A 27,282-nucleotide genomic window follows, 5' to 3' on the forward strand; every position below is an offset into this window, starting at 1 on the left:
AGTTTGGCTCCCGAAAAAGAACAAGATACCCATCACGACTACATTCCCAATTTAATCGCTGAATCGTAGATAAAACAAGTGCAGGAAGGTTTTATATATATATATATATATATATATATATATATATATATATATATATATATATATATATTATATATATATAATATATATATATATATATTATATATATATATTTATATATATATATATATATATATATATATATATATATATATATATATATATATATATATATATATCCTATATTAGAGAAATAACGGGGGTGCAGTCGGTCGATGAATATGTAAGATTCTCATGCTGGAAGTGGCTAGACCATGTGTATAGAAGACAGGGAGTACTGCAGCCAGTCGATGAGCATGTAAGATTCTCATGCTGGAAGTGGCTAGGCCATGTGTTTAGGTGTATATAGGAGACAAGGGGTAGTACGAGATACACCAAGGTGGGTTGCCCTTAGTACAAGAGGTAGAGGTAGGCCTAAGGAGACCTGGTTGAGGATAATGAGGCGGGAAGCAGGAGACAAGTGTTGGGGAGATCTAGACGAGTTATCCCAGGACAGAATGTGGTGGTGTAAGTTCATCGAGGCCCTATGCATCCCCGTGGGCGCCACAGGAAACGATATATATGTATATGTATATGTATATATATACCTAATTTAACCGCTGAATCGTAGATAGAACAAGTGCAGGAAAGGTTTACATAGCATATATATATAAATATATTATATATATATATATATATATATATATATATATATATATATATATATATATATATATATGCACTCATTTAACCATCCACTTTAAATCAGGAAGGAGTCGGACCTACTTCTAACCATCTGCCCTTCCCAACCCCTCCCTCGCATGACAAACGAACTCATCATGATAATGAGGTTGCGCGTCCTTGCGATGTTCGCACGAGGAAGTCTCTAAGAAGACTGTCGAGTTAAATTAACACGTTCAGAGTGCCTTCTGCTGGTCTAGGAAGGGCGGTAGCGTCTCCCGGTGAGCTGCCTGCCTCTTCCTAAAGACGGCAGCCACCAACTGACTCCTATGAATGGCTAGCATTGTCATTCTATATATAGCTGCTAACCACCTTCGAGACATAACTACAGTAGCCTACTCAACTACATACAGCCGTAAGTCCCTCCTGGAAACTGTCTTCCATACCACTTCCTGTACCGTCTCTGCCTTGACGAATTCTCCGACGGACTATGACGCTAGTTCACACCTTAGCAAACTGGTTGTTAGCTGCTTAGGACTATAGGTTGTACACTAACTAATTCAGTGGCAAAATAAACAGTCGTTATTATATGCTAACTGCATTTATGTTCTTTTCACCTTTCTACATCACTGTCACAAACTACTGGGCGTATCTTTCAATGGGATTAGCAATTGTGGTGTGAATTATACCTACAGTCATCATAACGGGCGCCACCCACCACCGATCCTTTTCTCTCTCTCTCTCTCTCTCTCTCTCTCTCTCTCTCTCTCTCTCTCTCTCTCTGCACAGAGAATTTTTCTTATCGAATCAGTAAATGATTATTGTTTTTAAAACTGCTGCGTGTGTTTGATGGTGGTATTGCTTAACTTTTTGAATAACTGCTATTTAAAAGTTTTAGTACAAATTTTAAACATGTTTAGGCTTGGGTTTAAACGACTTCTTGTCGTCAGGTATACCTGTAGGCACTTGGGTTCATCATATATATATATATATATATATATATATATATATATATATATATATATATACATATATATATACATACATATATATATACATACATACATACATACATACATACATACATACATACATACATACATACATACATATCGTCTCGTGTATGAGTGTAATATATCATTACATAAATAAGAAAAGGTCTTTTAACTGTTAGAAAGTCTTGTCTATTACAAGAGTACTTCCCAATGAACTCCCAGGGAGTTTTATTCAACTAATGCCCTTTCAGTTTTGGATAAATTAGGAAGGCCGAATGTAAAAATAACACCACAGAGAAAAAAAACTATTTCTCAAAGACCCATGGTAGAGGTCCATGGGCGTCAGAAGTATATATTTGGTAGTCAGTGTTTTAGGTAATTGTGATCCTGACCTACTTTCCAAGATCAGAGAGTGATTAGCAAAAATCCTCAAAAACGGGAACCTTAAATAATCCAGTTTTTATAAGGAATAGACGATAACTTTAACTCTTAGATTAAAGTTCAGTCTAACAGTTAAATAAAAAAAGAAAATGTTGGTTTTGAATTAAAAAAAAATCTATTGGATATTCTGACTACTTTCTCTTCTGCGACGCCTGCGCCTTTCTGTACCTAGAGCGTTCCACGACGCTTCCAAGTTCCCGCCATGGCTTCGTCCTTGTAGAACTATCTCTAGTACTAATCACAGCATTCTACCTGAGAAACAACACTAAAATAAAGTGGAATCAAAAGGAACTTGTGAATAGCATACCATCGATTTGTTATACCTACCAGCTAAGCTTAGCATCCAAGAAGATTACGCTGACATTGAAAAGATGTCGCTTTTTATTCGAGTCCCAAGATTACGATGAACAAGAAAATGAATAAGTTTGTAACCTTCAGAGAACTATACCTGAGGTTGCCGACGCTTGTTCGGGTTTCGGAATAAAAACCTGTGATGACAAAAAGTTGCTTTCAGAGATTTGGATGAAGCTGTGTCCCAGCGGAAAAGGTATTCGAGTCAGGGAAAGCGTAGTTTTATGCGTTATGGTGATTATGTTATATCAACCGGTAAGTAAACGTTATATAAAAAAAAACGTTATATAAAAAAAACAGGCCACACACACACACACACACACACACACACACACATATATATATATATATATATATATATATATATATATATATATATATGTGTGTGTGTGTGTGTGTGTGTGTGTGTGTGTGTGTGTATGCGTGATGTGAGTGTATGCGCCTATTTTTTTTATAAAGCTTACTTACTGGTTGAAAAGAATAATTTAGGCGAATAAAGTAAATCTTCACAAACCACCAGGGGACTCGAATCTTCGCACTGAAATATTTTTATAAAAAAAAGGAGTTAGTATGCTTATGTATATGTGTGTGTTTGTGTATGTTGCACATGTGTGTGTAAACGTGTACATAGTTCATGTAATACAAGCATGCTAACTCCCTTTTTTCATACAAATATTTCAGTACGAGGATCCGAGTCCCCAGGCCGTTTGTCAAGATTTTTTTTATTCGCCTAAGTTATTCTTTTCAAAGCCGAGCATTATTGTCACGACCCCCTTCCCACCCGCCTCCACCCCTACTTGATATTGTCACCTAGTATGGTCTTTCAGGTCCACCAGGGTGGCCAGTAGGTATCATCAATCTCGTAAATACTTCAGCAACGATTTTCCTTTCTTTTTTCCATTTCCGTTGCTCTTAATCCTACTCGTTACTCTTGTTAGTTTTCTCATTATAAGTGAATTTCCTTTTTACTGTTTTGCCAGAGCATCTCAAACAACACATGAGCGATTCTGGTCTAGGCTAATACGCTGTATCGTATCGTTAGTCGTTTACTTGATAAAGATGCAAGGGTGCATAATGGTGGACGATATCCTTAGTATCCGACCATGGAGAGGAGACAGTCCTTAGGCCAATGCTGGGCGGGGATCTTGGCAGGTGGTCCTTGTGCAAAGGTCACGAGTCAGCTCTGCTTTGGGTATATAAGGAGAACTGGTGGTTCTTCCAGGGAAGATCAACACTAAGCTGCATCTCAGCACGCCAGCAGCCATGAAGCTTCTTGTGAGTATTGGAACACATAGGACTAAGGAATGTGGCAGATGCCACTTTGTTTAGATTCAATTTGCTGAAGAAAAAAGATCTTAAGAACCATTAAAATTAATGCTAATATTTTGCGATTACCGTCAGTGCAACCGGAAGAATCGTTTTACTGCTCAAGAATTTCTCATGGAATGCATTTTGATACGCACATCATCATGCAGCTCCTTAAAACGAAGAAGGCAACACATTACTATTGAAAAGGATTGGTTTAGGTGGTGTCGCAGTCGCAAGAGCACGTCTTCTGCCATCTCTCAGCTCTGTTATTTATGTCGTGCATGTTCGTTCAGGTGGTCTTCAGTTTTGCCATTGTCAACACTGCCTATTTGGTGCAATGGTTTTCTGAAAAATGCTAAAAGATGCCGGAAAACGTACTCGTGCGACTTCGTCTTCATAATGAATTGAGATTCGATTTACAGGAAGATTCGTGTTCGTAAATGTTAACAGATTCGGACGAGTTATCTCTAATAAAGTCTAAATTTAATATTATTCATAAATGAAGGCGGTCAAAACCTTTCATCTCACGATCGTTTTGCTGTGAGTACATTCAGGTTTCAAGGATTATAATAAGCAAAAAAAAAAGATGCATTGCAAACTAAGCCTACATTTATAGACTTGAAATAGAAAGTGCAATGAAATGCTCATCGTAGCATAAAGTTTTATATGTTACACACACACACACATACATACATACATACATACATACATAAATATACATACATACATATATATATATATATATATATATATATATATATATATATATATATATATATATATATATATATATATATATATATATATATATATATATATATATATATATATATATATAAGCGTATGACTTTACATCAACCGGATTTTTTCTGATTTATTTAACATAAGCGATAAGGAATATCGTACGAACTATATTCGAATTATACTTTGGAAAATATGCCTGTATTAGAGTGATAACTCTATAGGCCTAAAACGTATTTCCTCTGGCAAAAAGCCATTGTTACAAAGTACCTTTTTTGAAGATTACGTGAAGTTGTATAACACTGTTTGCTAATAAGTAATTCCATTTATAAAACTGAGTAAAAATCTAATTCCTTCGGTGTTTGTGGGTTCATGTAAACTGAATCACTCCAATTTAAACTCAGAAACTATTTAACGTCGAAAAAAATGTGATATATAAGTAAGAGACGAGGATAAGATTTGCATCACCATCAAGAATCATAGTTCATTTTTTTGTACTTTAAGAATTTTAAGTATGCAATAACTTAATCATTCTTTTCCTTAAAATTATAGTTCTTTTATGAATCTCTCTCTCTCTCTCTCTCTCTCTCTCTCTCTCTCTCTCTCTCTCTCTCTCTCTCTCTCTCTCTCTCTTTGGTATCTGAATATGAAACCAGTGAATACTGAACCAGTTAATCGAGAGGGTGACACTGCCATAACATCACCATAGACATCGTTTAAATAGAAGTTCCCTCTCATCCCTCAGGCCGCCTTCGCCATCTTGGCACTTTGCCAAGCGGCCCCCCAGTTCGTCCAGCCTCCAACGGAGCAACTAGTCTTCGGCGTCGACGCCGAAGGGTGCACAGTAGGACCTTCAGGAAAGGTGTGCCCAACGGGACCCGTCCAGTTCACCGGGGAAGCCCAGGGCGTCCCACAGCCCTTCGTTCCCCAGCCTCCAAGACCCGCTGCCCCCCATACACATCATGCACCCCAGGCCCATCACCACACCGCCTTCACCGGACTCGTCGGTCCGTCCGGAGTCATTGGGCCGTCTGGGCTGGTTGGTCCAACTGGACCCGTGGCTTTCGGGAAATAGGTTCTGGGTGGTCCACCTGAATGTATTTTGATTCTGTATTATATGAAGTTCCTATAAAAAGTGTCTTTCCTATATAGTTTTTTTTTTCTTTTTTTACTGATTCCTTTTACGTGTTTTCAGAAAAGAACCTACATATTCGCACAAAGTTACAAAATTTTGAAGTGTAATAAACATGGAATACCGTTGTAATAACAAATTCATGAACTGGTAAACCAAATGATTGGTAATCCAAATTTCAGCAAGTTCAGTTGCAATTATAAGTAAAGGAGAGCTATTAATAATTATCTTTATAACCCGTATACTTTCTATATTAAAGAAAGATAGAAAATGCCTTGCTGAGAGATTTGTTGATTGTCTCTTACTTAATGAGTGAACAAGAAAATTCTCAAAGGAGGCTGACCTCGATTGTAAGAAAGCCTGGCTTCATTTATATTAAAATTGATGGACCCATGCCCAGTTAAAAAGTAAAAAATGACCCTTTAGAAACATTTTAAATAATATTTCAGTCCTTAAAATCAAAATATATTGAGATAATTCAGTTACACCCTCGTTAACAACATAAAAAGAACTTTTGCTCTTCTGGCTAACAGACTGCCCTAAAGAGTAAGAGCGCGTTTTGACATAAGGCCAACTTAGTCTGACTGGACTAAACTGGCCTTATGCCAGCAAAGGCCTTTGTTATAGATGTGGTGGGGTGTGAAAAGGGGTAAATAGCCTGGTATGGACCTTCGAGCTTCGGCCCACCAACAGAGTCAACCCTACGGTAACTCTGCCTCTTTTCTCATTTTCCAAAACTTTTTCAAAGATTTGTATGCAATTCTTCTTACTGGATACTTTTGTAATTGAACAAAAAAATAAAACTACAAATAATGCTTCTTCATAAACTGTTTTTAATATTTCATATTTACATTTTCACTGTCAGAATCACTGTAAACACAACACTAGATTTATCATTGTTCCACGAGTTTTGTTCTTATATATATAATTAGATTGTATCTATTCTACTGTCGGCTGTCGATAACTGCTGTACTTGCGATGCCAGGTCAATATAAAGCAATCAGTCAATCCATAGCCGAGTGCATTTGGGAGGTCCTCTAGACCTATGGAAGGTTGTACATCTTACTTTTGAAATCCTGTCGAATTCGCTCCATTTCGTCACTGTTCTGTGGAGAATGGAAAGAAATACGTCAAAATTTGAGCCTGAAAAAAAAAAATGTCAAGAAACGGTTTCTGCGAGTTAATTTATCAAATAAATTATCTTTTGATCAAAGTACAAAAATCATGCAACTTAATCTTTTTCAGACTGGGCAAATAAAAGAACTAAAGTGTAATCATGTAATAATTTTCCTTCTTATAGTCTAAATGAACGATTCCAAACAACACGACTCCTCTGTCCTAGGCTGCAGAAAACGACCCCAAACAAAGCCTTCTTTGGAGACTTATTTGACACGCTGCTTTATATTAAATGGCTTATGTTTCGGGGTCTATAGTCTTCAATTTAGCTAAATTAACTAACTTGTAGCTTAATTCAGACATATATTCTTAAATATTCCTATTTTTCATTTGTACGTTCCCTAAAGAACGCCTATATTCTTTGGAAGCTTTAATTTCAAGTCAGTGGCCCCTGTAGGCTTATTCGATATGAATAGGGATCAACTTCTGAATAATAATAATAATAATAATAATAATAATAATAATAATAATAATAATAATAATAATGATAATAATAATAATAATACAAGTTAAATTTTTTCATTAGTATAATTTTGTGTCGATGAAGCCTGATCCTTGCTTAGTTCTTCGTAAAAGAAAAAAATAACATGGAAGGAAAAAACAAGAATGTTTTTTACATTTTTTCTGAGGCTTCGTGATCGAGGTCATCCCCTTCACTCATCTTAATTTCATGGGTGAAAGAGATTATCCGACTGGTGAATATTGGGATTAGAGGTCATTCTTTTAGACAGGAATAGACTGGATTTACCTTAGTCTTAGACCATGGGATTTACATACCGGCCTCGTAGAGGCAGCGTGTCAAGCTTTTTGTCCAGTAGAAAGGCGAAGTAGCTCAAGGTCTAAAGAATATTTTAGCAGAGTGAACGAGTTTTGCATTCATGACTATGCAATTATTTTCTTCTTTTTTTTAGTTAGATGATTTATGAAAATTTCTTATAACTAGAAACATTTATACTTACCATTTCGCAGTTCTGAATGGCGAGAGAGAGGGAGAGAGAGGAAACTAAATCAATCCAAAGGGGGAAACATAGAGTTTTGACATCATGAAGAACATTACACACATATTACCAAGGAAAGTGTATTTCTTTAATCCTAGTCTAATAATTGAATTAAAATATCATGAAATGTCAATGTAAAATTCTGAGTGTAAAAGCAAAGTGAAAGATATATATATATATATATATATATATATATATATATATATATATATATATATATATATATATATATATATATATATATATATATATATATATATATTCTTCATTTCTTAAATCTTAAGTACACAGGTAAGAAAATAATACATTAAATATATATATATATATATATATATATATATATATATATATATATATATATATATATATATATATATATATATATATTCTTTTCCCTTCTTCTTCTTCTTCTTTTTCTTAAATCTTATATACACATGTAAGACACAATGACATTTCATTGAAAAACACAGGAAGGATATACCATTTTAAGTTCTTATAAAAAATAGAAACACTTAAATATTTGAGATGGACCTTTCATTTTAAGAAAATCTTGTAAAATAACCAATCGATTCAACAAGATTAAAGGAAGTACAAGTTACTTTGAAAAAATCTTTTAAAAAAAGAAAGTACGCCATGTATTATCTATATTAAAAACAATATCTGGTAAACATTCTGAAAGAAACCGACTTAATAATACCTTTATTTAGAACTAGGAGACAGATTATCTAATTATGATGAAAATTGTAGTAAAAGGATATGACTCATTGATATCTAAATGTGAAGACCTTGACTTTCCATTAAGAGAAATATTTCTAAAATGTAAACAGCCTCACTAAAATCTTTATTAACTCACCGAAGCGTCCCGCTGAACGAAACCCGTTGTCACGTTGAAGTAAAAATGAAAAAAAGATTATTAAAATTTGTTAGATTTTAATGAAAGTCTACGATTTTGTAATACTTAATTCATCAGTAACTTTATTGTTTGACAGTTAAAGGTTTTGTAAGTGTACTGACATGTTTTATCACAGTGGTATATAATCAAATATTCTACTTTTTCACCATCATTATGAAGATGGTAATTAAGATGACTATAAAATCCATAATAATAATTATGGCTTTCAGCGTCATCTTCATTAATACTATCTTTACAATGATGATAATGTGACGAGAATTAAATACAGTACTATCATTATTGTCATCATTATTTTTATTATATTGCTTTTGTGATTTATACTTATCGTGCTGCCAAGACATATACACTTAAATTTCATGCCTATACTCTCGTCAGTTTCCAAATATTTTTCTTAAGATTTTTATGCAGTCTTCTTACTGGATGCATTTGAAAATTAATAAAAAAAATTAAACTACATATGATGCTTCTTCATAAACTGGTTTTCATATTTCATATTTACATTTCCACTGTCAGAATCATTGTAAATACAACACTAGATTTACCATTGCTCCGCGGATTTTTTCCTTATATTATCAGATTTTATCTATTTTCGGTTGTCGATAGCCTCTGTACTTGCACAACTTAAATTTCATGCCTACACTATTCTTAAATTCACTTTTAATTTTCATTTCATCATCTATGTTATTTACTGTACTACAAGAGCAGCAACTTACCTGACAAGGCTGGTGGCACAAAGGAAGAGAATAAATGTTGGAATTTTAGAATAAATTTTAGAATATATTCACAGAAATATATTTATGATCAAATTATATTCCTTATATTCACACTCTAACGAAAAGTTACTGTGTTCTCAAGGACCTATGCCATTTCAGCTTGTACCTTAAAACTTAAAACTACAAATTTTAATTTGAAGGGAACTATGCAATATAACTACAAATGACTCTCTCTCTCTCTCTCTCTCTCTCTCTCTCTCTCTCTCTCTCTCTCTCTCTCTCTCTCTCTCTCTCTCGTACTTGAAGGAACTATATAATATGAGCTTACATCACAAAATGAATGTCTATGTACCTCTCTCTCTCTCTCTTCTCTCTCATGCGCTTAAGGGACAAGTTTACATCAAATTATATTTAAAAATTATTACATCGCCTGCATACAAAACACAAATTCTCTCTCTCTCTCTCTCTCTCTCTCTCTCTCTCTCTCTCTCTCTCTCTCTCTCTCTCTCTCTTTTATGCACTTAAGGGACAAGTTTACACCAAATTATATTTAAAAATTATTACACCGCCTGCATACAAAACACAAATTCTCTCTCTCTCTCTCTCTCTCTCTCTCTCTCTCTCTCTCTCTCTCTCTCTCTCTCTCTCTGCAGACCAAGACGCTCAAAACAGTCACATAAATAAGCGGAGATCAACAATTCTTTCTCCTTTATTACATCTGGATAAATAATATTGCCTCATTAGTAAGACTACTTACCCCCTTTTCCCAAGAGATGTCACGGGTTACGAGAAAGCATTGTAAAGAAGAAGAAGAAGAAAAGAAGAAGAAGAATGAAAGAAAAGAGAAAAACAGAATTAGTTCTGCGAAAATAGATTTTTAAGTTGTAAACATTAGCAAGAGAACTTCAGCAAACACATTTGAATTATCTATATTGAAAGCTGATTTTTAAAATATTACATTATCTATAAAATTACGTTTTGTGTATAAATGATGGCATTTGGAATAACTCGGCAAAAAGCATTCATGAAGTTTAAATGGTTTGTATTAACGAAGACATATATAACTATTACAGAAGTAGTCCTTACTCTAGGAAGAATGTTGAGAGAGAGAGAGAGAGAGAGAGAGAGAGAGAGAGAGAGAGAGAGAGAGAGAGAGAGAGAGTCATAAAAATGTGTGAAAGTGTAGTTTTCTGTTGCAGACTTTTTTTTACTAGTATCCTGACACACACACACACATTTTATATATATATATATATATATATATATATATATATATATATATATATATATATATATATATCATATATATATATATATATATATATATATATATATATATATATAATATGTATACTGTATGTATGTATATATATATATATATATATATATATATATATATATATATATATATATATATATATATATATATATATATATATATAATACTTGTAGTCGTCCTTACTCCAGGGAGAAATGAGAGAGAGAGAGAGAGAGAGAGAGAGAGAGAGAGAGAGAGAGAGAGAGAGAGAGAGAGAGAGAGAGAGAATATACAAAAAATGTGTGTAAAAGGTAGTTTCCTGATGTAAACAATATTTTTCTTGACTAGTAACCTGACATATCTATATACTTACAAAGTTTCCAAAGTATTGCTGAGCGAGACACGAGAAATAATTTAGTTATTAATTTATTAATGTTAAATGTCCTTAAACGATTATAATTACCAAGAATAGTTTAGAAAATTAGTAACTAAATGAGATTGTATTCTCGAGCAATTATAAGCGACCGAAGGAAACACAACATGATCTAGTTATTGACTTGGGGAGTCTGGTGCAAGCGGCAACGCGTTGCAAAGAAGATAGAAAATGACTGTAGGTAATTTGAATAAATAAACAATACTCACACAAAACACTTTTTATATATAATAAGATAAATGGATAGAGTAAATGTTGTCTTATACTTTTAAGTTGAATATTTTCTAAATTTTCTCAATGAAACGTGTTAGTAAAGACTGAATATTAGTAACAGATGACTAAAAGGGCACACAAAAATACAAAGACTCAGGCACACACACACACACATCACAATAACAAATATATATATATGCATATATATATGCACAATAACAAATATATATATATATATATATATATATATATATATATATATATATATATATATATATATGCAGTATATATATATATATATATATATATATATATATATATATATATATATATATATATATATATATATATATATATATATATATATATATATATATATATATATATATATATATTGCGTATACAGTGAATTATAGCTATACTGGTAATAAAAAGATATGTAAATTGAATATAAACGGTTTAAATTAAATTTTCTGATGTAAAAACGTATATATTCTCTCATCCAACTTACCCCAGCTCTGCCAGTCTGTGAAAAAAGAAACAAAAAGGTAACTCAGTTCTATGACTCTGGAATATTTTATTTGTAATTTGGCAACCGCCTTAGAACAAAACTGATAGATCTCAGAAAGGGAAATGGATTTGACTTACTATTTTCTCTTTTAGTTTTTGTAAAAGAAAACTATTGTGCCGGCTCTGTCTGTCCGTCCGCACTTTTCTGTCCGCCCTCAGATCTTAAAAACTACTGAGGCTAGAGGGCTGCAAATTGGTATGTTGATCATCCACCCTCCAGTCATCAAACAGACCAAATTGCAGCTCTCTAGCCTCAGGAGTTTTTATCTTATTTGATAATAAAGTTAGCACTGATCGTGCGTCTGGCAACGGCATAGAACAGGCCACAACCGGGCCGTGGTTAAAGTTTCATGGGCCGTGGCTCATACAGTATTATAGCGAGACCACCGAAAGATAGATCTATTTACTTTGGCCTTGTACAGAGAGCTCGATTGCGCCAAGGAAACTTCGGCGCATTTTTTACTTCTTTTATTCTATTTCGTCTGTCTCTCTCATCCAGCACACCTAACTCAAGTTTCAATCACAATTTCAAAGATACTTTTCATAAATTCATGCAGATTTCACTTTGAAGCTCGATGTTGCAGTAAGCTCTCTACGATTCAGCGTCACTAGTCATAGCCTAAGGTGTTGTAAATAAGATCATTTACATTAAAAACTCAAGTGGTTTACAGGTTGCCATTTCTTATATTAAGGACCAGATTTGCTATGACGAAAGTTATAACAACTGCTGCACTTTATATTTTTACACAAGAAATTTATATATTTCCTGAATCTAATGAACCTTTATGAGAAAACGTTCTCTTTCATGAACTCGAGATGACTGACCTGGATGAATTTTGGAGACCTCTTTTGAACTTTGGAGTTATACGACATAAATAGCACTACCTACATTTATCAGGCCTGAAGAATGCACGAAAAAAATTTTAAGTAAGAAAAGTTAACAGGCCTCGTAGGTTACTAAAGTCCTAAAGCCCTTTTTCCCCTTCCTTGAGTGACAGAAGAAGACCTGAAATTGATTCCGCCAACTTACCTTCTTCTGCTGCTGTGGATAAAAAAAAGACTTCTTTATTCAAACACTAATGATTATGGCCATAACCTTATCAATATCTTATATATAATCTTTATACCGCTCATGACGGTCTATTATAACTCAGCAACAAATTTACCGAAGGAAAAGGTGGAAGATATATAAAACAAACTAAAATATTTGTGAAAAGCTGAAGCCCGAATTCGGAATAAACTCACCCGTCTTTTGTTCAGTCCCGAATCGACTCCTGCCGTCGACGGATATTCGTCAGGGTTGGTGGATGCGACTCTGCTCCCCATTCTGTCGCTCTGTATCAACAGGAAAGCGACAGGAAACATGTCGTCCGATATGAGAGCTGAAACCGAATATATCATCGGGTAAGTAGGAGACAATATGATATAATGTCCAATAAGGGATCTGAAACTTTTATATTTCGTCAGGTAACACCATCCGGTAAGAGATTTGAAACCAAATATGTTATCGGAATGGAATATAGCATTCAGGCCAAAGGCCAAGCGCTGGGACCTATGAGGTCATTCAACGTTGAAACGGAAATTGATAGTAGAGAAGTCTGAAAGGTGTAACAGGAGGAAAACCTCTCAGTTGCACTATGAAACAATTGTTAGGAGAGGGTGGAAAGCAAGATGAAAGAGACAAAAGGGTTGCAGCTAGGGGCCGAAGGAACGCTGCAAAGAACCTTAAGTAATGCCTACAGTGCACTGCGTGAGGTGCACTGACGGCACTACTCCCTACAGGGAAATATGTTATCCGATAAAAGTTCAGAAAGTACGATAGTCAAAATATTTTGATAAGTGATCTGAAAGTGCATTAGTTTGTCCGGTAATCTCGTCCAGTGCGAGATCTTACACAATATACACTTGTTAGATAATTCCAAGATACAGGAGTTTTAAAATGAATTTTAAACAAATAATGTTTGTGGAATAAACCATAGACGTTGTTTGTAGTTATTATTAGCTTCTCTCTCTCTCTCTCTCTCTCTCTCTCTCTCTCTCTCTCTCTCTCTCTCTCTCTCTCGAAGAAGAAGAAGAAGAAGAAGAAGAAGAAGAAGAAGAAGAAGAAGAAGAAAGCTTGCAGAACCAGAGAAATTTGACGCTGAAAGTAAAAAGTTTTAGGCCCATTTGACAGTAAATTTTACACCATATAGCGCTAGTACCTGAAAGTTTTAAGAGCTCATCTTCGTTAAACGATAAATCGTTTGGAGGGGCTCCGTCGGTTTCTTCATCCTGCTGGAGGAAGGAGTAGCCAGGAGCGGTGGCATCAGGAAAGTTGAGCGATGCGAAGACGCCAACACTACAAATCAGGAGAGCCAGTGACAAATTGAGGCCGAAGAACCGGGGAACAATGATCTCCAACATTGTTGACTGAGAAGTGACTATCTCTCGAGAACTGCAGTCCTCTTTTATAAAGAGGAAATCCTCCTCCTCCTCCTGATTCATGCCTCCCCATCTCCCGTCATAATCCAAGAATAAGAATGTTTTCTTCTTTGTAATAAAAGGGGTGTAATTAGAAACAGGAGCTGTCAAGACGCGTAGTTTTTCTTCTTTAATTGCGCAGACCAAACAAAAGACGAATGAAAGCCTTTCATTACATATTAAAAGAGGTTCTTTGGCTACTAGGAAATGTGCTCATAGGAATTCCCAATGGTAATTTGCTGAAAAGAATATGCATATTATCTTATCGTGAAGGAATGAATTATATGGTCAAACTTTTCGGCGAAAAGGAAATTATAAAGAAAGCAGAGTTCCCATTTTGAACCAGAAACCAGTAACGAACTTAATTACTTGCAAGCTGTTCTATGTTAATATTTTTTCCCTTGAATTCTTTAAATAGCTCATGATTCTTAGAGCTCCCCGTAAATAATTATGGGCATAACAAAGAAGAAAAATAAATACTTAGAACTTCCCAAGGCCACGAAATTAAATTTGTTTTAAGCAATTGCCTGGGATGCCTGCTCATTCATTAAGGATGGAAATCTTATTGAGGTTACGATATATTCAAAGACTGCAGTGGCGTGACTGCCTTGTTACGTTGCTCGAAAAATGACAATAGATAAACAGAGGTTCACACAGCCGCTAATGATTATAAAAAAATCTTGGTGCTTCTTTCTCACACAACAGCAACAGATGGGTATGAAAAGGAAAACGCAGAAGAATTTACGAATGGAAGGAGTAAAGGAAACGTCAGAGAAAGAAATAAAGATTAAGACAATGGAAAGGAACCTTAGCTAATGGTGATGCCTTCATCAAAAATGCCTCAGCCCTGGAGCTAGTAAATGGAGATCTAGGTAGTTTCCTATCAATAATAATATTTAGAAATGCTTTATTGTCTTTGTTTGGAGAGAAATTAAACCTTCACAATGGAATGCCCACTGGGTTTACCATCGAAGTCGAAAGGAGGATATATTTTTACCACCTATTTGTGCCTTGGATTTTTTGGCTAGAATTCACTGAAACTTTGTACATGTATTCAGCGGGGGAATGTGTAAACATACACACACACACACACACACACACACACACACACACACACACACACACACATATATATATATATATATATATATATATATATATATATATATATATATATATATATATATATATATATAGTATATAATACTGGTAATCTTCTTAGACACGAAGATATATTATTCAGTCGTATTCCACGCAGGAAAATGAAATATGTAAATGGTTAAAATATGCCCAACAGTTTCGTCCTCCAATGGACCTCTTCTCAGAGCGTTTATTAATCGCTCCAAGAAGAGGTCCATTGGAGGACGAAACTGTCGGAAATGTTCTAACCATCTACATATTTCATTTTCCTGCGTGGAATACGTCTGAACTGGACTATATATATATATATATATATATATATATATATATATATATATATATATATATATATATATATATATATATATATATATATATATATATATATACATATATATACATAATATAATATGCATACATACATACACACACATATATATATGTATATATATGTGTGTGTGTTTGTGTTTGTGTGTATGTATGTGTTGTATAAAAACATTCATACAACCTTGTTTGAACTTACCTTCGGAAAAGTCGACCAGGTTAGTAGCTGACCTGAAGAGAAACTGTCTCACACACACACACTCACACACACACACACACACACACACACACACACACACACACACATATATATATATATATATATATATATATATATATATATATATATATATATATATATAATATATATACATGTGTGTGTATATATATATATATATATATATATATATATATATATACTATATATATATATATATATATATATGTGTGTGTGTGTGTGTGTGTATGTTTGTGTGTATATATGTGTTGCATAAAAAAAACATTCATATAACCTTGTTTGAACTTACCTTCAGAAAAGTCGCCCAGGTTGGTGGCTGACCGAAGAAACCGTCTCTCTCTCTCTCTCTCTCTCTCTCTCTCTCTCTCTCTCTCTCTCTCTCTCTCTCTCTCTCTCTCTCTCTCTCTCTCTCTCATGTATGTTTATGGAATCGACTCATGGTTGCTGATTTTTTGCCCATTTACAAAAAAACGAACATTCTTCGGTTTAGATACTTCATACCTTTTTGCTCATGGCATCCGTCACATTTCTATTTCCCATATACTGTATGATAACGTTACGCAATCATCGATGTGCGTTAATATAGTCTTTTTTAAGCAGGATTATTGGGGATGTACCGTTTCTACTTGATGCTTAAGATTTTGTTGTTTAGTCTAGACAACTGAAACGAGATAAATTAAATGCAGGAGCTACTGATTATGACGAAGGCACAAGTAAAATGGTTGGAAATCTGTTGTTTAATGTTTTTGAAAGCCCTAACGAAAACACATACAAATAAAAACTCATAACGACAACAAAACTCTTGCAAATAACCTGGGGCGCCGTTACATCGAAAACGATTTGACCAATTGCCACTAAATTGGACAACTTAGATTTGTTTCTAAGTGGGAACCGTTGTAATTTACTCTGTGTAACCGCTTTGTGAATATTGAATTGGTAATGTAATGACACTGCAGTGTATAGTGTTTATAGTATTTTAACGTTTCTTAGGAATCCATTGCGTATCACACTGTGAAGTGAGGATAATTATTATAAGAACTTGCTTAATTAAGATTCATGTGTCTTGGTAAGCGAACTAGGTAGCAGCCCAAATCTTATCATTGTTACAATCTTATCTAGTAGGTACAGTACACAGAGTCAGATTTTGATGATACAAACTTTTGTCATTGTACCGCTAACCAAGATCTAGCCTAGACTTGGCAATCTGAGCAACATTTATCCTGTGCAATTTTTCATTTAGTCGTTGTTAATGAGTTGTGGGCGGGTCCCTCGGTCGTCCAAACTACCCGCTGAACTAGTAAACCTGAAAGAGCAGTACGTATCCTATTGCAAAGAGTAGCTTAGGTAGGTAGGCTAGGTTTCTCTCTGTTTCCTCGGTAACGGTATCCTATTTTAGTCCTAAGAAATTGGTAAACTGAAGATTGCTACCGCGTCTGGTTCCGTAACGGTAGATCTAAGTAGTAGCTCCGCGGCGGCGATTTCCTTCTAATTTGACTCTTTCTACAGTTTTTCGGTTGCTAATTTTGGACTTACCTTCAATTTTTGTCGCACGAATATAATTAACCTGTAATTAACCCCTGAAGTCCATCCAACAAAGGGTTTCCATATGCAATCATCACAAGACAGAGCACAGGTACGTCTGTTTCGAACGATTCTTATCCCGTCCGGCAAGTGCAGTAGCTTGTTGATGTATGGGTACCCCATGCCCCCGGGCCAGTACTAAACACGGCAAAGGGACATTCCATTTGGCCGACAGCAAACAAATGCACCGCCAGTATCAGAAGCCCTAAAAGTGTAGAAAAAACCAGTTTCCAAGGTAAAAACAGGCGCGGAGCTAATACTTAGAATTACCTCAGTAACTACCAGTTTACATCAAAAATTGGTGCTGTGTTTAGTACCTGGCCCTTGGTGATGAATTAAAAAATATGAGCAAAAGATGATTTATACAAATATAAATAAAAGATATAAACATATACAAAAGCATAAACAAAGGATGGTAAGTATAGTTAGTTGGCAACTGGCAGGAACCAGGCTGCGGTAGTAGACTTCAGTTTTACCACTTTAGATTACCTCATACTATAGGCTATGAAGCCTAGCAAACTAGGTAAAGGCTAAATATGCAATAATCAGTTGTATGGGGTTAATTTGTCCCTTTCTCCCTTCCTTCCCCTTTGGACACTGTGAGGGATGGAGTGGTACAAAGAAACCTCAGAGGGGTTCTTGAACAGATGGCATTTGTATAGAGAGTGGGTGAGATACGGCTAGGCTAAGAAGGGTCAAAGGTCGCTAGGGTCAGAAGGGTAATCACGAGGGTCATCATTGTGAGGATGTTGTGTTTCTCATGAGGTTAGGTCAGTATGAGATATATCACTGTACATGTATAGTGTGATCATTTATTGTTTAAGCTACCCTCATGAAGTGGAAGAGTGGTGTGAATTAGTCCAGTCTAGGTAGTCATGTATCCTGCCAGATATATATAGAATTTTTTTTTATCTAGCCTGTTCATACATTTATATATAAAACACAGCTAGTAAAATTGCAGTTCCAGTCAGCAACTCATTGCCCTACCAAGTGTTAAACTATTGGCTGAGCATGGTAATTTTTCTAAAGGCCCTTGAAATGTGTTCCGTTGATATTGATAGCCCTACCTGGCCATAAGACTTGTTCCATAAGTTATGGACTTCCTAAACTTTTGATAACAATATTCCAAAATTACCCAAATGTATGATGTTCATAACGGAAATAGACCAAAAAGAAAATAAAGACAAAGATGATATAGGCTAATAACATGCCTAAACTATGAAGCATACTGTATGCATAGGTTATTCAATAAGCCTTATATCCACAAGTGTACCCATGTCTGGGTGATTATGTAGCATGGTGTAGCTTAGGGGGACCATTCAAACTTCAAATGTTGACTAAATGACCATATGCCTTTGCAAAATAGTGAAATTATTATTTTTGTATGCTTAATAAAAGGATAAGAATAATATACTGTAGAACTACTTTTAAAAACTTTATAAGATTGGAACAATAGGCAGTATAGCCTACATGAATGGGCTTGGCCAATATGGAAAGAGCAAAGAAAGTTAGTTATTTAATTTGTTTCATTAGCTGCTGGCATACATATCACAAAGCAGGCAGTGTGTAGGATGCTGAGTCAGATCCATACTTTCGTTATGGCATATCCATTTGAGAAATATTAAAGAAGAAAAGTTGTTGCAAGTGTTTCGAAACAGAAATATGTAATTGTGCTTATTCACTTGAAAGTTTTCTTAGGACTGAGGTTAATACCACACAAATATTGATATACAGTGTATAGTCTGTGAGAAATCATTGTTCACTGGAGATACCAATTCATTGTATTGCAAAAACCTAGTCTTATCAGTCAAGACAGAGACCAAGTTCATTATCTGAATCATATATTGAAGAATGACTGCCATATTTGTGAGTGAGCCTGAATATCCCCTGCCACAAGTTGTACCCAAACTCAGTCAAAAACAAGAACCATTTCATATGGTCTTGAAATGTAAAGTTCTTGTATAGCATTAATAACGCTGGCGTGAATTACTCGTTAGATGAGAGGAGAATTTTTTTTTAGCAGGAAAATCCCATATTTTGTATTATTCCACTACTTTTCAGTTATTTAAAACTTTCTTTTTCAGTGCTAGGTTATTTTAGCCTAAGTGATCATAATCTGAAGTAAAAGTAGGTTTTGTGTTTTGGGTGACTTGGCTGTAGAATTGTTTCAGATGCTACCTCAGCTGCATCTGCAGATAATTAGAACATGGTTACTATGGTATAGACCCCATATGGAAGATTATATTCAAGTGTTACTTATCAAAAAAGGTATCCAGTTCATGAAGGTACCCATTAGATAGTATCGGTAATCTGAATGCTTCACACATTGCATTCATCCATAGTAGCTCTTTAGCTTTTCCAAAGTAGTGTTTTTTTTATTATGCTTAAATACTTAAAAAATTAGAGCAGTAAATTTTCATTCTTTATTTTTTAACAAGTTTCTTTCTCCCATCCTCGTCAGCTGGAATTTAAAAGGAAACATGGTTATTTTATTCATGTGGTGGGGCTGGCTTACTCACCAAGCTGGTTGGTATGCATGAACCAGATAAATGTTTTAATCTTATTTTTTACAAAGGCTCATAATAATTTCAGGTTTGTTGTATCACGATGCTTCCTGTGGACTGGTTTTTTGTAGTTGCTGGAGGAATTGGAGTGCTTCAGTTAATAGGCTTCTGTTCATTAGTCAGCAGCTTATATGCAGTGACATTCGTAGCATTGCTTAGGTGAGTTTTTCTATTCAACCTCATTGATTGCAGATCATTTCTAAAAACCTTATTTAGTGTAAAGGGGAAATGACTTGGTTTGAGTGAGAGTTAAACAGGGCAGTTTATCTTAATGGTCATTGGTCAAATAGCGTACTGGAATATCACCGCATTGTATGTGAAGTTAATGTAAAAGGATGAAACTAAATGAAAAATTTCATTCAGCATCGTATGCGCATGCGCAATACGATGCACTAGCCAGTCTGGTGTTTATGGGTGAAGGCATTAGCAATTATTATTTTGTATTACATGCAAAATGTACCCCTTATTTGATGGCAATGTGAGCAACTGTAACCTAACCAGATTATGCACATTCAAAATAAACTTATTTTTGTTTCATATTCGTTTTGAATCCTTTTACAATTAACGTAGGTTTACTAAAATATATATAAAGGAAAACCAATATGTCATTTGTCCTCAGTGGTTACAAACTTATTTTTTGTCAGTTAGACTTTCCCCCTACATGTGGTAATCTTTCATCTCTTTTGCAGAAAGTTCTCACGCACTTAAAGTTGGATAGAACTTTTTATATTTGATAGAGGTCTCTAGCACCAGGAAGACATCCTGGAGGATAAGTCAGTAGCCCCCATGTTAGAAAACTCAATATTATTAGCCTGTATCAAGATGAAGACACACAAGGTCTTTGTCTTACATGCTGTAGCCATAAGAATCTTTTACTGATCAAGGGAAATGTAAATCAACTTTAGAAGCCTCATATACCACATCATAATATACAGTTGAAAGCAGGGGAGTTGATCTCTTGAGTAGAGCACTGGGTTTGAACCTGTGGAACAGATTTTTTTTGTCAATGAATAGTTGCTGAAGCTGTTGTCATTACTTTCAGATATGTTATTATACCTGCAGATTCTGACATAGTTCTTTGGCTCTGCAAGCATTTTGGCAAACCAGTTGGTAAGGCATTTCCAGTTGTATCTTATAAATAGTAACTGCTTAACTAACAAGAAGTTTTTTAATAGAATGCATCTTCTGATACTTTGTGTACTTACGTCCTTGGATGTTTAGGAAAAATCTAAGTAAAAAGCCTGTGTAAGGTCATTGATATGTATACACCTTTTAGGTACCTCATAGTCATACATATTGATACAACTTCTAGATTTCACATCTCTGTATTACCTGTGCTTCATTGGTAGATGTTATAACAATTTAGAAAAGTGTGTGTAAAAAGGAGCAGTGAGTCAGTTTCAACATTTTTTCATGTACATAGCATACTGAGGAAAACTGAGAAACTTTTCAGCATGCTGTCAAATGAATATAAACTAAGTTTGATTAAAGTTCATTACTGCATACCAGCCATACTGTAATGGAATATGAGAAAACATAGATTACAATTTCACTATCTTATTACTTGTTGTGATGCCAGTTTTAGTAGTCATAATCAATCAATTGCCTTATTTCTCGGTCATGGTGGATCAGCCAAATGCTGATTAAAAACAAGCAAACTTGCATTTAGAAAAAGATTTAGACCTACTTCTGGAGAAAGCTCACTGTCTCACCTGCTCAAGTTTTTTTTATTTTATTGACTAAATTGCACATACAGTATACAGTAATTGGTGCATATTTTGAGTGCTCCACCTACCTCTATATGTCCATAAGATTGAAAAACATCATATTGAACATTTGCTCATGACCTTAGTGATGGTTTTCTACATGTAGAGGATCAGTGATTATGACTGCCCTCTTGGGTAATTTTTGCTGTATCAAAAAAAATTGTTGAATGTCAACCATCTTGTTAGTATTTGTTTAATGCAACTCCATCAGTTTAGCTTGATGTAAATTGGTGATGAAAAACAGATTTTATTTTGAAAAAACTTATTTGTGTAACACAATCCCGTGCTGGGTTAGTAATAAAAGGTGGATTAATTTTTTAAAAGCAATTTTTAAGGGCATGTAAGTTTTGTAGTCCTGTTAAATAATCACGGTTTATGTAAATTTTCTTTTCTCTAAATTTTTATTTCATGGTAGGCACCATGAATTTTATAGTAACAAATTGGAAATCAACAATTGACTCCTATAAAAGACTTTGCATTTTTAAAATATTCATAGATAGAGGTCCTGTATGAGGGTAGATATGAAGGAAAAATAAATTGTATCATTTAATATATCATAGCTACAAACTTACTATTATGATTACTAGGGATGATGGTTTGTATTGTAAAAAGTAGAACTTTTGACAAGCAAAACTGGGAGCCCCTTATGTTGGGTATGGCCTTAACCAAATATAATTACTAGTGCTTATTTTTATTAAAATATTGATGTAACACATGGTTTTCCTACTTGAACAGACATGAAAGGTAATAGCATAAATAATTATTGGCGATGAATTGTCTGTGGAATGCAAGAACTTTTCAGTCTTTTTTTTCTTATTTCTGTTTCAGAAAGTTTGAAAGGTCAGGTGATTTGGATCACTGGGGCATCAAGTGGTATAGGAGAGGCATTAGCAGTCAGGCTGGCCAAAGTAGGCGCACGTCTTGCTTTGTCAGCAAGATCTGTTGAAAATCTTGAGAGAGTGAAACAAAGATGCCTAGGTAAGCCCTTCATTTGTTGTGTGTTTCATACAGTATCTCTTTTGTCTCATCTTCTGTATGTAGAGTAGAAGCAAGTGCAAGTGATTAGATGGGCAAGAGACACAAATATAAATCAAAGAAGACCTGAGTGGGGAATACTGTATGTTTTGTGGAATGAAAAGGTTAAATATCAGAGTTGGTGTAGTGTGCCCATCGGTGTTTCAGTTGTAGAAGTGTTCATTATAGAGATTGCAGAATTAGAGAGAAAACAGATGAAAGTAAGGTAGTTGAAAGAGGAAATAAGATCACGCTAGTAGGTGAACAAGAGCAAATGCTTTGAGTGTAAGAGACTAAAGATAGGATCAAACACCAGAAGTGTAGTTTTAGGTGCTCAACTTATACAGTGAACAAAGACTCCTCAGTTGCAATGGAGAGTAGAGCATGAGTTGTAGTGAGTGATTTAGAAAGGAGTGAACTCGCCAGTAATGTCAGTGGAATTTCATGAACAATTGCAGATGTTTGGCACCAAATTGACTTTAAATGGAGATTCAGAATCCAGAAGTTTAGTGTTAGGTGTCAGATACATGCAGTGAGCAGATCCAAATGGGAACTTAAATATAGATTATAGTGAGAGATTTGAAAGTGGTCACTGGCTTATTGCTGGACACCTGTGTTTTGGAGAGAAGGAAACTGAGAAGGGTAGAGACCATAAAGTGTTTTACCTTTGGTGGATGTAACTATTTGCAGATTTTTTACACTGATTTTTCCATTATTTTCAGGATTCTGATGTTAATTTTATTTAAAGGTGTGAAATTTGGTGTGCCAGTGATGGCTAGATGAAAAGATTTGACACAAGTCTGAAGTCTGAAGCTTCTTTTTAAGGTATGCAGTATTGTAACTCATCCATAAAGGTGCATTATAGATAGCAGTTAGTGTTCAGTCTGTTTTTTTTAGAGTATTTAAATATTTAAGAAGTCAAGTTGATTTGTTTTTGTTTTCACTCTAGAAACTGGAGGTGTTACCAGTGATGATGTTTTGCTTCTTCCATTGGATATGGTTGAATATGACCAACATCAGCCTGCTTTTGATGCTGTACTCAAACATTTTGGAGAGGTATACCTTTTGCATTTGCTTCTACTAAAGATTTTACTTATAAAACTGGCAAGAAAGATTAGCTGACTTGTGAATTGTAAAAAATAATTATGAATTGTGAGATAGGGCATTATAGCTAGCATTTTTTTTTTGCAGCTTGATATCCTTGTGAGCAATGCTGGTCGTTCCCAGAGAGGCCGCTGGGAGATGATTGATGTGGCTGTAGATCGAGAATTATTTGAGCTTAACGTCTTCTCGTTAATTGCTCTTTCACGAATTGCCACTCGCTACTTCCTGAAAAGAGGCAATGGTCACCATGTGGTCACCTCAAGCACTGCTGGTAAACTTGGAGCTCCTTTGTCAGCCTCATACACAGGATCAAAACATGCCTTGCAGGTATTGCACAATAGTATGTTTCCAGGTTTGGTTTAGCTTTAATAAGTCTCTGATCAGTCATAGTGCTACAACTAATTTGCAGTTTTATTGTCACTCTATCATGCTTTAAAGGACCTCCCTTGGAAAAAAGGCCAGTTACCAGTAGTTGAATTTTGGCATTTAAACTAAGTAAGTAAATTTTCACTGGTTGGTCTCAGAAATTTGTAATATGTCAGTTTGATATTGGAAATTTTAAAACATAGTCACTTCATCTATGCTCGACATTATACACATTAAAAAGTTGTCTCTGTGCATTTCAGCTTGCCTACAGTATTTCTTTTAATTATTTGTGACCTTCATCTTTCATCATTACAGGGCTATTTTGAATGCTTGCGAATAGAAAAAGCTGGATGCGGTTTAGACATTACAATGTTCTGTCCAGGGCCAGTTGATTCAAACCTTTTGAAAGTTTGCTTCACCGAGCAGAAAGGAGACGTAGGTTTTAGTTTTATTTCATTCCATTTTTCTGTTCCTAACTTTTACCTCATGCTTTGAATTATAAAAAAAGATTGTATGCTCTGGAACTCGGAGAACTGTTATTTTACAAAAGCCTTATCTTTGACCCCAAGAAAAAAGATAACTTTAAGGTTTCCTCTTTTTTGTGGATAACTATTACAGGAATATCCTTATTGAGTGAATGTGCTGGGCTTGTTTTTTTTTTTTTTGTGAAAGATTTTCCAAGGCTTCCAAGAAAGAATGATTAGATATGAGAGAGTTAGAGTTGATTACCAGGCTGTTCTGTTTTACAGGTTATTAGTACAAAGACAGTGAGATTTTAGGTGTTTAGAAAGTGAACTGTGAGTAGTTTCAGAGTCAGTAGTTAGAGAACAGGGTGTATAAAAGTGCACTCCCAAAAGCCCAAGAGAAAATGTGACTTATGGTACATTGTTTAGGATTAATAAGAAAACCTTAAGGAATTCATGCAATTCATTTACTGAATTTTTGAAAAACCAAAGAGCTAACTTGACTAGCAATCCCTCATTTTTAAAACCTTGTTTATTAGTGTTATTATTTTTGGATTCTTCCATTATGGACATAGTAGCTATTAAAAATTCTATGCTTTTGATATGGGCTGATGGATATGTTTTTGAATTATAACCAGATCTATACAGAGCCTTGAGATTTCAAATATTGAGAGGGCTATAGGCATGGGATAAAATGGGAGAGGAGCAGCCAATTAGATTTTGTAGATATTGAATATGCAGGACACATACCATTATGAAGGTCAAAAGAAAACCATGGAAAAAAAGGGAACAGATGAAGACCTGAACCAGATGGAAACTGAGGTAGAAAATGCTCAGGATGGAAGAGAATGGAGGGAATTCACTGCATATCTAACCTTGTGAAAGGAAAACTTGACAAAAATTCTAGTAATGGCAGTATATACACATCACTGAAATAGTTTAAATTAAAGCTGAGTATAAACACTGTAGTAGAATTTACTTTAAAATTAATTTTAGTTCAAACAAAAATGACCAAATTCCATGACCCCTGCAGTGAATTCCACCCCTCTGAGGATCAGAATATGTATAGTTTTTAACTTCAGTTGGTTCTCTCCTTATGACACTTGCCAGTACCAGAGATGGGTAGAACCTATAGCCAAGTCATTTTAGTTTATTAATGGTTTGCAGTAAGAGATATACAAAACAAAGGCCTGGTGGAAAAAATGGATTGCATTTATGAAACAGAGGAATTTAAACACATTCCACACTTAGTAAAGGGCCTTATTTTGTTACTCAGATTTAATGGTACAGGCAGTCCCTGGTTATCGGTAGGGGTTCCATTCCTGACGGCATGACAACAACTGAAAACTGCCGATAACCGAAAATTGGTGAATATCGGCGCCTATAAGTGGGGATTGGTTATCGGGGCTGATAAGCAGATATCGGTGCATATCAATGCCGAAAATCCAGTTATTGTCGTCACTAGACAAGCGCCCTAAAACCGTATCGGCGATAACCGGGGACTGCCTATACAGTATTTTGTAGTTTTGAATTATGTTGGTAAATGTAGATGATTTATGATGAGATATCTTTGTACTGGAGTAAAATGTTTCATGTTTTGTGTTCAGGAACTCGGAGATGTGAAGAGGGGCAAGAAAATGCCAACTGACCACTGCGCAGACTTGTTTGCGATTTCTATTGCTAACAAACTAACTGAAGTCTGGGTGGCTCATCAACCTATTTTGACCATGTACTATATCAATCAGTACCTGCCTGTCCTAATGAAAAAGTAAGTAAGACTTGAGTCTCATGAATGATTTATTGTAGATTAGTCTTTTTTCATATTTGCTGATCTATTTTTGAGCTTTGTATACTGGTACCCTGTTGTTTAGGTTTGGTAAAAAGGTCGTATGATAGAGAAGAAATTTTATGTATAATCTTTAGGGAATGTTCTTGACTAGGGTATTATTCTTTTACTGCTGTTCCAACATAAATTCATATTTTGTTGTGATTTTATCTGCTCAGTGGGGAGAGTGTACTTTTCATAATTGACAAATCTATAGGTAGGATAGCTTGGATAATTGTGTAGCTGAGCAGATTTTTTGAAAAACCAGAAGCATCATCCTCACCTGCTACAGTTTCCTTAGTGGGGTACCACCTACAGTTTCCCTTCAGCGTACGGCAGCATTACTTCCTGCCTTTCACTTTTCATCCATTTCTTTTAGCTTCCTCCCATGTAGCTGTCCAAGATTGTTAACTTACCTTGTGTCACTTTGTCCTCTAGCAGAAGTAGGATAGT

The 27,282-nt window shown here is 34.9% G+C and overlaps 2 protein-coding genes across 8 annotated transcripts in view; both read left to right on the forward strand.

Moving 5' to 3' along the window:
• Positions 1 to 3,641: 3,641 nt before the first annotated feature.
• On the forward strand, positions 3,642 to 5,724 carry LOC136839542 (collagen alpha-1(X) chain-like). Its single transcript, XM_067105766.1, has 2 exons — positions 3,642 to 3,803; positions 5,323 to 5,724. Exons 1-2 carry the CDS (start codon positions 3,792 to 3,794, stop codon positions 5,650 to 5,652), a joined length of 342 nt encoding a protein of 113 aa, XP_066961867.1. The 5' UTR covers positions 3,642 to 3,791; the 3' UTR covers positions 5,653 to 5,724.
• An 11,205-nt stretch (positions 5,725 to 16,929) lies between these two features.
• Positions 16,930 to 27,282, forward strand: part of LOC136839543 (dehydrogenase/reductase SDR family member 7) — a 12,683-nt gene continuing 2,330 nt past the window's right edge. For 2 of the 7 annotated variants that reach the window (XM_067105767.1, XM_067105771.1), the window contains exons 1-8: positions 16,930 to 17,081; positions 20,319 to 20,449; positions 21,333 to 21,400; positions 22,885 to 23,034; positions 24,020 to 24,126; positions 24,262 to 24,501; positions 24,856 to 24,975; positions 26,612 to 26,772. In XM_067105767.1, coding sequence (XP_066961868.1) covers positions 20,334 to 20,449; positions 21,333 to 21,400; positions 22,885 to 23,034; positions 24,020 to 24,126; positions 24,262 to 24,501; positions 24,856 to 24,975; positions 26,612 to 26,772 — 962 coding nt within the window. In that variant the 5' untranslated portion in view covers positions 16,930 to 17,081; positions 20,319 to 20,333. Of the gene's footprint in view, positions 17,490 to 20,318; positions 20,450 to 21,332; positions 21,401 to 22,884; positions 23,035 to 24,019; positions 24,127 to 24,261; positions 24,502 to 24,855; positions 24,976 to 25,061; positions 25,260 to 26,611; positions 26,773 to 27,282 lie in introns of those variants that run through there. The other 5 variants (XM_067105769.1, XM_067105772.1, XM_067105770.1 and 2 more) reach the window with 4 other exon arrangements.

This window comes from Macrobrachium rosenbergii, chromosome 6, assembly GCF_040412425.1.
Source record: "Macrobrachium rosenbergii isolate ZJJX-2024 chromosome 6, ASM4041242v1, whole genome shotgun sequence".
NCBI lineage: Eukaryota > Metazoa > Arthropoda > Malacostraca > Decapoda > Palaemonidae > Macrobrachium > Macrobrachium rosenbergii.